The 12,416-nt window shown below is 40.2% G+C and overlaps 1 protein-coding gene across 1 annotated transcript; it reads left to right on the top strand.

Moving 5' to 3' along the window:
* Positions 1-9,556: 9,556 nt before the first annotated feature.
* LOC108601623 (putative uncharacterized protein DDB_G0271606) lies at positions 9,557-12,269 on the top strand. The gene is made up of 4 exons (XM_033294229.1): positions 9,557-10,588; positions 10,644-11,179; positions 11,279-11,835; positions 11,941-12,269. Exons 1-4 carry the CDS (start codon positions 9,557-9,559, stop codon positions 12,000-12,002), a joined length of 2,187 nt encoding a protein of 728 aa, XP_033150120.1. The 3' UTR covers positions 12,003-12,269.
* Positions 12,270-12,416: the final 147 nt, after the last annotated feature.

Here is a 12,416-nt window from a genome sequence, read left to right as displayed (position 1 = left end):
TGATTTTTTATGAATTTCTCAATTGTGCCACATATTAGCGCAGTTACCTGAGCGCTTGTTTAATTTGCCACTCATAAACATAAATGTCCGATGCGTCCGAGTTTGTGAGTGAATGGGCCGCTGCGGCTGATGGACGGGACATATGTCATAATAATATGCATATGTAGCCAGTTGTGACCCCTACTGGGAATCGACAAGCTGATGTATTCATTAAATATGCGAATCACGGTAGTGATTATTAGCAGGCGTGGCTCTACACATGTATTGTATACAATGTTGTAAAATACCATTTCAAATTATTACGTTGTCTAATTTATCATGAAGCAGCACAGCACAGATTTGAAAAGTTTGAGCGAAATTTGGTGAATACATGTATTTAATTATTGTTGTACTATGTACAGCAGCCCAATACAATGTGTATCAAATTGGTAAACCACAAAAATTCATTAGCCGCAAGCCACGCTAGACCCAAGCTGATCACGTTTTATCCATATGCAGCAGCTGCTGCTGCTGCTGATGCTTTAGCTGCTGCTGGTTCTGCTGAGGCCACAATCAAAATTTGTTCAATGTACGAAATGCCAACAGCAACAGTGAGCTGCTTGCCTGCTGCTCTCTCACTATCCCTCGCAGTCTCTCTCCCTCTCTCTCTCTCGTGCACTCTCCTACTCTTTTGGCCAAAAGTCAAATTGAAAATTTGTTTTGAAAAGCAAGAGAAACGCATGTACGTTACGTTAAACTCGTATGGCAAAGCGGCTAAAGGGTGCAAACGGGTTCAAAAGCGCAGCATAGGCGGCTCTACAGCGTTCAAATATCAAAAGTCACGCCGTGGCTGGCGTTGAAGAAAGCTGGTTTCCACTCAATGTCTATAGCTTTTTAATTTTTTTAGTTTTGTTTCTTTAGGTTAGCAATTTTTTTTTTTTGGCAGCTTGCTTGGCGTTTGGGCGCAGGTTTGACAATGCGAGTACATTTGGCAAATAATTTTATGCGGCAAGTGATGTGACTTAGCCATACTGAGCTTAGTAACCACGTCATGCCTTTGTCTAAAATAATGGAGCCTGTCACAGCTTTGTTTGCTAACAAACACTTATTGCGGCTTAAACTGCTCTGTAGACACTTTTTATTAAAGTTCAAGTGATACTTTGCTTGAGCCAAAGAAATAAATTCTCAAAAAAATGTTTGAAATTGTTGCTTAAAGTTCAACTTTTGCTTAAAGTTGACTTTTTTTTTAACAATATTTTAAGAGCTAGTTGTTGCTGGGAGCTTGCAAATAGTTAATGCCCATCAGTTAGTAATGAACAAAGTGAAATTGTAATTTGCATTTTTTTAATTTTTAAGTGATTGGATGTTAAAATGTTATATTAAGTTTAAGTTCCACTTACTTATTGCCTTAACAGCTTTGGTTTGAATACAATGCGAAAATAGAAAAGCTATTTATTTTAATTCTTCCATATGTGAATATACATAGTATTAAAGGTAGGTATTAAATCAACAACAAGCCATACTCCACTACTGAATTAATCAAGCAATCATGTTGGCTATGCCCATGACAAACTTATCAATAAAAATAATATCATTTAAATAAAGAATGCAACATTACATTAAAAAAAAGAACTTTATTTCACCTGATTGGGAAAACTGGTCAAGGTAAGTCATTTCTCATTTGCAGCGACTGCCGATCTCAATTAAACTTACACTGCATGGAATTGGTCCACTTTCAGTGCAGTGTATCCCACTTAGTGTATTGACTTCATTTAAGATAAAAGACACATTTTGGATCTGCATGACTGAGCTGAGCGTATGCGCAGTTGATCTTTCAGTGCTTCAAGTATGGCCTTGAAAAATATTTCTGTTTAGTTTTTGCAGCCACCTTCTACTCATTTAAAATGACAAAAATCGATAATAAAAATTGAAATTTCAAAACGAAAATATAAACAATACCAGCTTAAATATTGTAGCAATCAAGAGTTGGACAGTTTCTGACTAAGTTGTGGGCTATGGTATTGTTTTATTTTGTTTGAATGTATGAGGAAAATTTAAGTAAAAAACGTGGAAAATTATAATAAATACTGATCGAAGATAGCTTCTATTAATTTGAAGGTAAGAAATTTTATCATTTGATTTTTCCCAGACGGGAGCATCTTTAACAACAACTTAAGTTTTAGCGGAAATTGGGCACAAACAGAAATCAACGCGTACTTGACTGACTGAGATGCTTATTTGCGCTCACAAATGGCGCCATTCTGGGAGAAATTTTAGCCAAATAAACTAAAAGAAAGCGCCTTCTGCAAACACCGAGGCGGAAGCTTTGACTTGAGCCTGGGCAATGGCAACATTGCGTCTGTTTATTTAGCGCACGCGTGTGTGTGGCAAACGATTCCCGCTGGCTGCGACTGCGGCTGCGGCTCATTAAGCCAGCGCTGGAGGCAAGGATTTTGGCTTGGCCAAAAACGAGTTACCGTTGCCACGCGCAGCTGAAGATAGAGCTAAAGCCAGCCGCTGTTAAATAACTGCAAATGCGTCATAAAAGCAAATTTGGAAAGTGGCCAACACACACGCATACAAAACGCAAATGCTGAGCTTAATGAAATAATCAAATGGCTTGGTCAGAATTCAAATTGCATCATTGCAAGCGTCAAGTTCAAAAAGCCCATAAGGGCTGAGCTGCTGCTCAACAACAACACATCATCATTATCATTATCATCATCATCATCATCAGCTTTCATTCATTGGGCCGCCGAGCAACAACAACAGTAGGCAACATTTGATTCCAACGTGCCAGCAAGTAAGCAACATTTGCGGCGAGGCAGCAGCATCTTCAGTTGGTGGCAGGCCAGCGCCAGCACCAGCGCCGCGCTTTCAGTCTGCAGCGAGCGTTCAGACGGTTCAGTTGTTGTTTATGTGCAAGCGGCGAGCCGCAGTGTAAGCTAAACCCAGCGAGAGAGCTACAAACTATCAGATCAAATCGATTCGACACACGAGCGGTGTGCTAATTTGTAAGAAACGTTTTCTTTCCCGAAATCTCTGCAATTAAACGCAATTGACACGGCTTAGATAAAGTGCAACGAGCAAAACCTAATGTTAAATGCCTGTAAACGAATAAAAAAAAAACTGTGCAGCTTATAAACAAATTGTTGGCCAGCTAATAATAATTTGCGTAAAATTGGTTTTGATTGAATCAACTAATTTACCATACATAAAAATAAATTATTAAAAACGTGTTAAAGGTGACGTAACGTCTGCATACGAAACGGATTATCCACAGCAAAAGAAACATGTTTGTGGTGAGTACCTGAGCTTCCTTTATAACTTAATTGTTAATTAGTTTGATTAAAAGAAAGCTGCCTTGGGCTAAAAGAAAGTTGCCAGAGGCGTGGCCTATTTGCAAATCAAATTAAAATTGTGTATGTCATCAATTAGCAAAAATTAAGACATCACTTGCCATATTTTATCATAAAAGGCGTGGGAGCTTTGGCAACAAGCGCTGATTTTAAATAATCAATCAAGCTGTGGTTTTGTTTTTGGTCAGCTCAAATCAATTTTTATTGAAAGCCATTTGATTTGCATGCCAAGTCATTTGTGTAATGTCTTTTTAATGCCCAGCTAATGAATGCAGACCAATGGGCACTAAAACTATACCATACTTAGCAGTGGATGGATATGCTTAAAATCATTAGCTCAATTAAGTTGTTAATTAGAGACAGCAATTTAATTCACGACAATCAAATGGAACTGCTTACAGTCTTTGAAGTTGAAGGTTTTCTGGTTCTGCGATTTCGCCACAATGTCAAAACTGGTCATATCCCATTACGGCTTATGCAACAACACACAGCCACACAGCCACACAGCCAGACAGCCGCAGAGCTATGATTGAGCAACCTGTTGCACGGCTGAGAGTGGACCCTGGCCTCGCCTGGTCATCATTGAAGACGTCCCAACGCAGCGTTGTTTGTGCAAACTGTCGCTTGCTGTTGACATGCAATAAAATTTCACTTTTCACCATTGCATAATTGCAGTTTGACAATGCTTAAAATTGATTATGTGTTATTGTTGTTGTTGCTATTAACTTCCTTGGCTGATTTCACCAGCCACCAAAATAGCAGGCTCAGCTCATAAATCATCTTGTTGTCCAGGCAGACAACAATGACTAAACAAATCAGCAAACTAAGCAAACAGAATTGTAATGGGATAATTATGCTTACAAGAGTAAATAGCATTGAACTGTTGTTTGATTGTTTTAAACAAAAGTAAAATCACTCACGAATATTTCATTCACAACTTATGCATGCGCCTGCAAACGCCCGCACACAGCGTGTCTTTGGATCTGTATCTATATCTGTCCACACGACTTTGCACGAACTGTCACAACAACTATTTATCTCATGCCACAAAAGGTGGCACGTCGAGCGCATACACCTGTAGCTGCCGTTGCATGGACTCCGACTCATTCACTGCCATATTGAGTGATTGCCATGGAAAGCGTTTATAGCTTTAGAGCTTAATTGCGAGCACGCAACAAAATCTTTCTGGGTAGCGGGTGTAAGTTTGTTGCCTAAGTCTTTTGTTTTGATGACCCTTCACATAATAATAACAACATTGTCGATGCTCTTGCGTGGCTTTATTATGCTGAAAGGTCAACAGCAGCCACAAAAGTACGCACACAATTTAAGTGGCACACGCTGCATACAATGTAAGCGATTTTTACATAATACTTTATAATATGCAACTAAATAAGTAACAAAAGCAACCCAAAGCAAGACAAAACAAAACAAAACAAAACAAGACAAAGGCATAACGAAAACAGTTGCCACCTCAAGTGGCCAAATGACGACAAGCACGCCGATCATCTTCATCTGCAGCAAAGCATCTTCCGCCAGATGCTCTGGCGTCGATAAAAGTGAAACCTCAATTGCCCATGTACCATGTACCATGTGCCATTGACATTGCATTTTTACCTCTGCTCGTCGCCGAGCCTCGCCGCGCTATTAGATGCAAATGGTAAATGGTAAATAGTAAACAGAAAATGCCAAATACAAAAACAAATAAAAAGCAGCAAGAAAAGATTTGCCATCGTCGCCTGCTGTCTGCAGCTTCGGCTCCCTAAATAAACAATGGGACAGGCCGGGCCGGGCCAGGCCAGGCCATTACGCGAAGCAACCAAAAACTTAAACAGAAACAGCTTGTGTTTTCTTTTTGTTGTTGTTTTTCCCGCTTGGTAATTTATTGTAATACGCGCACATTGGTAATTTTTGTATTATTTTTTTTTTTGTTTTTATTATGAAATGTTGTGTGAACAAATAAATGGCAAAACTTGCCTTGGCTGGAGATTAGGCGCGGCGCAAAGACGTGCAAGTAAGCACTGGGCAAATAAGCTCAAATCAAATTATGCATACAAACTATAGAAAAGCTGTCAACGTGAACTTTAGCACGTTATCGGTTCATCAGACCACTTGACCTTTAACAGTCAACAATGCGCACTTTTGTTTATCACAAAACCCTTTAGCTCGGCATCTTGAAAAACAAAAGGCCAGCTAAATAATAAGCCATATTTATACATGGCTTAACAGATTGCATTTAACGCAACCGAAACCCTATTAAATAGACATAAATATGCAAATGGAAAGCAGACAAAAATCTTGGCTAAATGAATTGTAACGAGCAATGAATATGAATACGAATGCGAATGCATGTAAATCGCTGTTACCCAATAGCCCAAGCATCAACGCCAATCAAACGCTCACAAGCATGTCAAAACAAGCACAAAATTTGGAGCTTTGAGATTGGTAATCTGCTAAGCTGAGGGAAGGGTTAACGATCAGTGTGAAAATATGCAAATGATGCTGTAGAGCTTGTTATAAATATGATGTATACATACACAAAGAGCTTTGCCACACACATAAAAGCATTACATGAGTTTTTATTGGGGCTTGGTAGCAACAAAGGCAGTTAAGAGCTCATAAAATACTATAACGAATTTATTGAGCAATGCCTCTATCTATTTTGAAGCATTTAATCATAAATAAGTATAATAATATAATTTATATTATCGACGGTGCACTACGCTTATCAGACGAAATCTGAAATTTCGCTTGCAACATGCGTGTGGTTTATTAACTATTAATATTTATGCTGGCCTACATTATACAAATAAACAACAACAAAAATTGGCACAAGCAGCAGCTGGCAGATGGAAAGGCTTAATGTTGTTGCTGGCTTCCCGCTGAGTAGCAGCAGCTGCTTAATAGCGCGACTACTTTGCAGATGCCACTGGACGTTGTCCAGTCGTGAATGTGGATTGAGCAATCCTGCTAAATGCAGCTGTTGGATGCAAAATGCAAAATGCGCATCGCTCGAGCGACGTTCAAGAGGCGTGAAATTAAACACAGGCGACGGCTGCTGCTGCGCAAACGGCGGCTGTCAGCTCGAATTACTGCACATTATGAGGTGCCATTTTTTCAATGGAACTGGGTTACCCAGTCTTGCACATGGGTAAACCCGCTGAAAGTGAAGTGAAGTGAGTTTTTGGTCAGTTGTTATATAAAACAAAAACAAAAAAGCAATCTCAGCCCACGCAGCACATAAAAAAAAACGAAACGAAAACATGAATTGAAGTGAACAATAAATAAAGATAGCTTTTCGCTTTATGCATTGATTTATTGCTAATTTATTAACGCCGCTTGATTGTTAAATCATTTTTACACTTTCGACTGCGGAACTCCAGCTCAAGATTAATTAAAAATAAAAATTGCTATTATTGTCCGTTTTACTGCCTAAATCTCGCGAATGGATTTATAAACTGCATTTTATGGTTTGCTGATAAACTAAATGATTTGTAATTAAAATTGGTATTTCAAAGATTCAAAAATTATATTTTTAAAATCAAACTATTTTATGTATGCTCCTCTGTATTTTTTGGTTTTTGTATTGAGTCGCATGTGCTGTCTCATTATCGAGTATACATTGTATTTTAAAGTAGCTATGCTGCCGTTGCTGTCGTGTAAAAATTTAGTCATTTAGCATGCTGAGCTTGTTGTTTTCATGATTTGTTGCAGGTTAAAGGAAATCGCTGCCTAATACTTCCGCATGGATATACATACATATATATATTCAAGTGTTTTTTATACCTGTTGATTAACTAAATAAAAATAAACACGCGAAGCTCAAAAAAAAACTTTAATATAGTTGTTGAGCGCCAAGCAGCTTTGACTGGCACTACAATTTATGATGATTACTGTTTTGGGCATGTACATGTACTTTTGCCTGTAACTGTGGGCACAGCCAACTAACTGACAGTCATGGCTGAAGCGAATGATGATGATTTCCATAGTGAAATTGACGCAAATGAGCAACGCAGGCAGACAGCGCTATTGATTTTGCAGCTTTTTATTTGACCACAGGAAAAAAAGTTAAATAAAATAAAATGAAAGATATAAGACGCAACAGGCTCATAAATTTGAGTGTCAGCCAAATAGTTTCCCAGCAAATCTTGTTTCGCGTCTTTTGTTGTTTTTTGGTGGGCGTGGTAGTCAAACTGCAATTGTTGCCAGCTGTTTTCTCCTGCAGAACTTGAACTCCAATGTGGCTCTAGGCACAGGGGCGGAAGTTCAGCGCATTGTGTAAAATGTGTATAATATTTATTATTTTCACTTGAATACGCTAGTCATGATAAAAATTGATTGATTTTTTTAAGACACCTGGGGTGCTATGGTATGCATAGATGAGGAAAGCATTCAAATTTGTTTGATTACAACTAGTCTACGTATACGTAATATTTGGCTAAGCAGTTGTTGCTTTTATTTTAATAAGCCACACGAAAAAGCCAAAACACAAAACTGAGCATAACGAGCAAAAATTCGCATTGCTGATTTAATAATTGCGCTCAAGCAAATCGCAATTGCTATTGCAATTGCAAAAATTTTCGGCAACAAGCCGCAGTCAACTGCGCTGAAGTTGAAAATCGCTGAAAAATGCAAAGTGCCAAGTGGCAGAAACGTGACTGACCAAATCCTGTGTGCGTCAGCCAGCCAGCCAACCAGTAAAGTCAGGCTCCAAATGGAGCGCGACAGGTGGTGAGATAAGCTTGGATTTGCTGCTCTTGGCCACTTTCAATTGTTGTTGCAGCAATTAGACCAAACTTTCAGCAAAGCAACAGTTTCAATGTAATTTTCCAAAATGCTTCCGAGCTTAGAGTTGCACTCAAAGATAAGCTTAGATTTGCGAGTCGTAGTTGAGGTAAGGGCCAGAAATAAATCGGCAAGCTGTTGAAAATTTCAGACTGTGCTGCAAACGCAACTCGGCACGCCACACATAAAAGTCCGTAGCCAGGTAAGGGCAAGGGCGGAGGGGGTGGGGAACAGGTGCATTAAAACATTTGGCAATAACAAAAAGAATAATCAACAACAATTCCAGCTGCATTTGTTGTTTTTGTATAATTTATATTGATGATGTCTTTCTCTAATTGTTGCAGTTTTTGTTATTTTATTATATTTTTTAAAACGCTGTTTTTATTCTAGGTGGAATTTTGTTTTCTTGACTTTATGTATGCAAATATTAATAATTATTCATTATTATTAGGTTTACAAAATTTATCTGTATATAATTTAAATTCGAAAACTGGCTTCAACAGTCTTTTGACATTAAAAGATGTCATCGAAATAAATTTCCAAATTTATGTTTTCAATAAGTTTCCGTTTTTCTGAAGCACACAGCAAAAATAAGTTTAGCTTTGTTTATTTTGATAAAGATTCAGCCAACTTAACATTACTAAACATTCAAGTCAAAAGTTAGGGAATTTCGAACTTTCAAAAACTGCAACTTTATCCCGCTAAGTATTAAGAATTAAGAATTCCATGTCTTCTAAGACTCGTGGAAATCCATACTATTAGTTTTTAGGCAATTTTCGCTAACAATCTGGCTTGGAAAAAATTGCATATAGTTGTTAAATTGCAAATTGAACAAAATAAACGAAGTTATGTATGAAGCTTCATGCCGTCAACTTAGTTTGACTAAAGTTTAAAATATGTTATGATCCCCCATTTTTCTTCCTGGCTACGCCCATGCACACATAGCATAGCCTCACAGATTTGAGCACTGACACAACAACCTTTGTGTGGCAGCTTATGATTTGAGGTTGCAACAAATACCGTAAAGATGAACATGCGCAGATTAGAGGGCATTTGCCGCAGCTTGAGTACAGCCTACAAGTTATAGCTGGGCAATGCTTTGAAACAACGTTTAGGCTATTAAAGAAGTTATGCGCACACTTTGAGGGCGTTCATTTGAGATCTTGTTACAGTAGAGTATATAGTACTGGAAATTTTTTTAAAATTACTTAATAAATTAAATCTTTTCCGTGTTTGTATTGCAATATTTTCATAAGAAATAATGCTTTGACAACATTAATGTTTATTAAGTCAAATGAGGATTGAGCTGAACGCATCAAAGTAAATGTCTCAATTAGCAGCAGCGTCATCAAACCCTAATGTTAATTTGCATAATTGTTATCTCTCTCTCTCTCTCTCTCCCTCTCGCTGTTTATTTTCGGTAGCGACGTTTCAACATGCTGCCATGGGTGTTGCTGGCGTCGCTCATGCTCCAATTGGCAATTGTTGCGGGCGCGCAGGCCGAGGCCGAAAATGTTAGTACTGAGAGCAACGAGATTATACCCCGGGAGGCCATACAGAAGCTGGACTATTCGGTGCGACAAGCCCTGCTTCGTGCTATTGATAAGCTGGAGCGCGAGGAGGCCACCTACGCTGACACAACGACAGCGTCAAGCACAACACAGGCTTCGCCAGCTAAGGAGCGTGAGGAGATTCTGGAGGAGAGCACCAATGCAGCCGATGCTGTGGTGCCTACAGTGCAATTCTACACGGCCACCTTTGATGAGCGCAATGCGCACGAGCAGCTGCTCTCCTCGTTCATTGATCGCTCCAAGCTGTGGAAGAAGTCCGCGCTTCTGAAGTCCAGCGAGGACAGGGAAGGTGTTGCGGATTCGACGCAATTGACAAGCAGCGTGGACAGCAATGAGATTGGACACGATGGCAGCGATGAGATCAAGTTCGAAATACGCAATGCCAAAAAGGAGGTGACCACCACGACATCGACGACAACGACAACAACAACCACAACGCCGCAGCCACGCACCACACGGCGTCGTACTACGAGCACAACAACAACCACAACGACAACCACACCGCGACCCACGCATAATGAGGATGGCGAGAACATAGAGCTGGTGGATAAGCAGGATATACGTATACAGGAGGCACCCTTAGTCACCGCATTCACAGTCGACTTGGATGAGCGTGGCACAGCGCAAAAATTTCGTCCTTTGCTACAGCAAACGCCCAGCTATCAGCAACAGTTGCCACTAGCGCAGCCGCCTCCGCCTCCGACGCAGCCGCATGTTGGACCCACCATTACTAAGCTGAACGTGCTAGAATCTGAGCTGGCCGCAGCGCCACCACTGTCAACACAAAGTCCTGCCACCACAACCCAAATAAGCCCCAGTCTCAATGTATTCTCCACAACTCCCGCATTTACCAGCAGCAGCAGCAACAGCGGCAGTCCCGCCAGCAGCTACATTAAGGTAAGTCAGCAATACTCAAGAAAATTCTACTTTCAATTTGTTTGTTTTATCGAAGGAGCCGCTGACCAGCCCCATTCTAGCCGCAGCAGTGCCACCCAATGTAAATAGCTACATTATTGAACGCCAACGCGCCCTCGAGCAGCAAATCTATCAGTTAAAGCTGCAGGCTCAGCAGCAACAGGCGTTGATCTTGCGCCAGCTGCAACTGCTTGAGGAGCAGAGCCAAAGTCGCTACCAGGGCACACCCATTGCGCAACCAAGCACATTACAGCCACAGCAGCAGCAACAACAACAGCAACAGCAACAGCAGCTGCAACATGCATCACTGGAGGCAATACAAACGTTGCAGCCACCTTCGCCTGGTTACTCCATCAGACCTTCGGTTGAATTTATACCTAGCACACATACCAAGACCATTATCTATCCGACATATCCAATTGAGCAGCAATTGCCGCTGCGCGATGCCGTTGCGGCTCATAAATTTGCTCTGCACGGCAGCAGCAACAACAACAACAACTATCAAAAATTGCCAACAACAGCAACAACAACGAATGCAGTGCAACAAATTTTCCAAAATTTGCAACAAAATCTGCAAAAAACAGAAAATGCTGGTGGCAATACACTAAACCCTAATAGCATTGCCAATGGCAATTCCAACAGCAATGGCAACAGCAACAGCAACAGCAACAGCAACAACAATAATAATCATTTACAGTTACAAGCTACAAATCAGTTCAACTTTGCGCCCGCGGAGGCATCGCTCTTGCAAGCCCTGCCCCAGAATAATTATCAACAATTTCAGCAACAATTGCCACAGCAGCATCAACAACAGTTGCTTTTACCCAGCTACGTTAGCAATGCTTTGTACCAGCACCAGCAGCAACAGCAACAGCAACAGCAACAACAACAACAACAACAACAACAACAACAACAACAACAACAACAACAGCCACATAGGGCGCGCCTTTATCGCCAAGAATCGGGCGTTGGCAATTTTGGATTGAACAATATCAATGTTGAGATACAGCCGAGCAGCTCATTTGCTACCACAATTGTTAGCCAGCAAAATAATCTGGACAATCAAAATTTCTATCGACAACACTTGACGCCCGAGATCAGCAATCAATTGCAGCAAAATGCGCAACAATATCGCTTGCAGCAACAGCAGCTTTTGCAGCAGCAACAGTTGAAAACAGCAGCGGATGCTGGCAATAGCAATATCAATGGGACGCCCAACGTAAGCTCAGGTAATGCGAATCCTAGTTTAACTAGAACTAACAGTAACAGTAATTTAAGTCAATTTAATAGCTTAAGAAATCTTGAAGAATTGAAAGTAATCAGCAAAGTTTTAGCTCTCAACCATGGCATACCGCAATTTGCATCACAAAACCTGCACTACAATGGCGCATTCTGAGCCCCCAACAGCACAGCACCAGCCCCTCCTTCACTACCAACTACGTCCCAACTCCTGCACCTCAAACTTCTTAGCACCAGCTAGCACCTTTGATATCCCAGCCCAGATGTCGACCACCACTCGAGTTAATTAAGTCTCTTTCGCAACTACATTGTAAATACGCACTTTAAGGCATAAGCATACCACATAAAGATAATAGCCTTAAACGCAACAAGGATAACACACGAAGGATGTGCGAGTACGAGACGATTTAATGTAGTGCTTGTAGCAGCGTAAATGTTGTTGAAATATAATACATAACTATTTATTTATATGTGAATAAAGTTTATAATAAATTTAAAACGAATTGCAACTGTTTTTTATTTCAACGCTTGTTGTTTTTGGTAAGTTTTTGCTTTCAATGATAAAACACAT

Source organism: Drosophila busckii, chromosome 3R (assembly GCF_011750605.1).
Source record: "Drosophila busckii strain San Diego stock center, stock number 13000-0081.31 chromosome 3R, ASM1175060v1, whole genome shotgun sequence".
Classification (NCBI taxonomy): Eukaryota; Metazoa; Arthropoda; class Insecta; order Diptera; family Drosophilidae; genus Drosophila; species Drosophila busckii.
This window is presented reverse-complemented; position numbering and strand designations above follow the sequence as displayed.

What these genes read in the sequence shown, in the direction of transcription:
- LOC108601623 (XM_033294229.1), top strand. Translation starts at nt 9,557, where the DNA reads ATGCTGCCATGGGTGTTGCTGGCGTCGCTCATGCTCCAATTGGCAATT. An exon ending in CCGCCAGCAGCTACATTAAG is followed by an intron (nt 10,589 to 10,643) that starts GTAAGTCAGCAA and finishes GTTTTATCGAAG; the next exon opens with GAGCCGCTGACCAGCCCCAT. An exon ending in GACGCCCAACGTAAGCTCAG is followed by an intron (nt 11,836 to 11,940) that starts GTAATGCGAATC and finishes GCAAAGTTTTAG; the next exon opens with CTCTCAACCATGGCATACCG.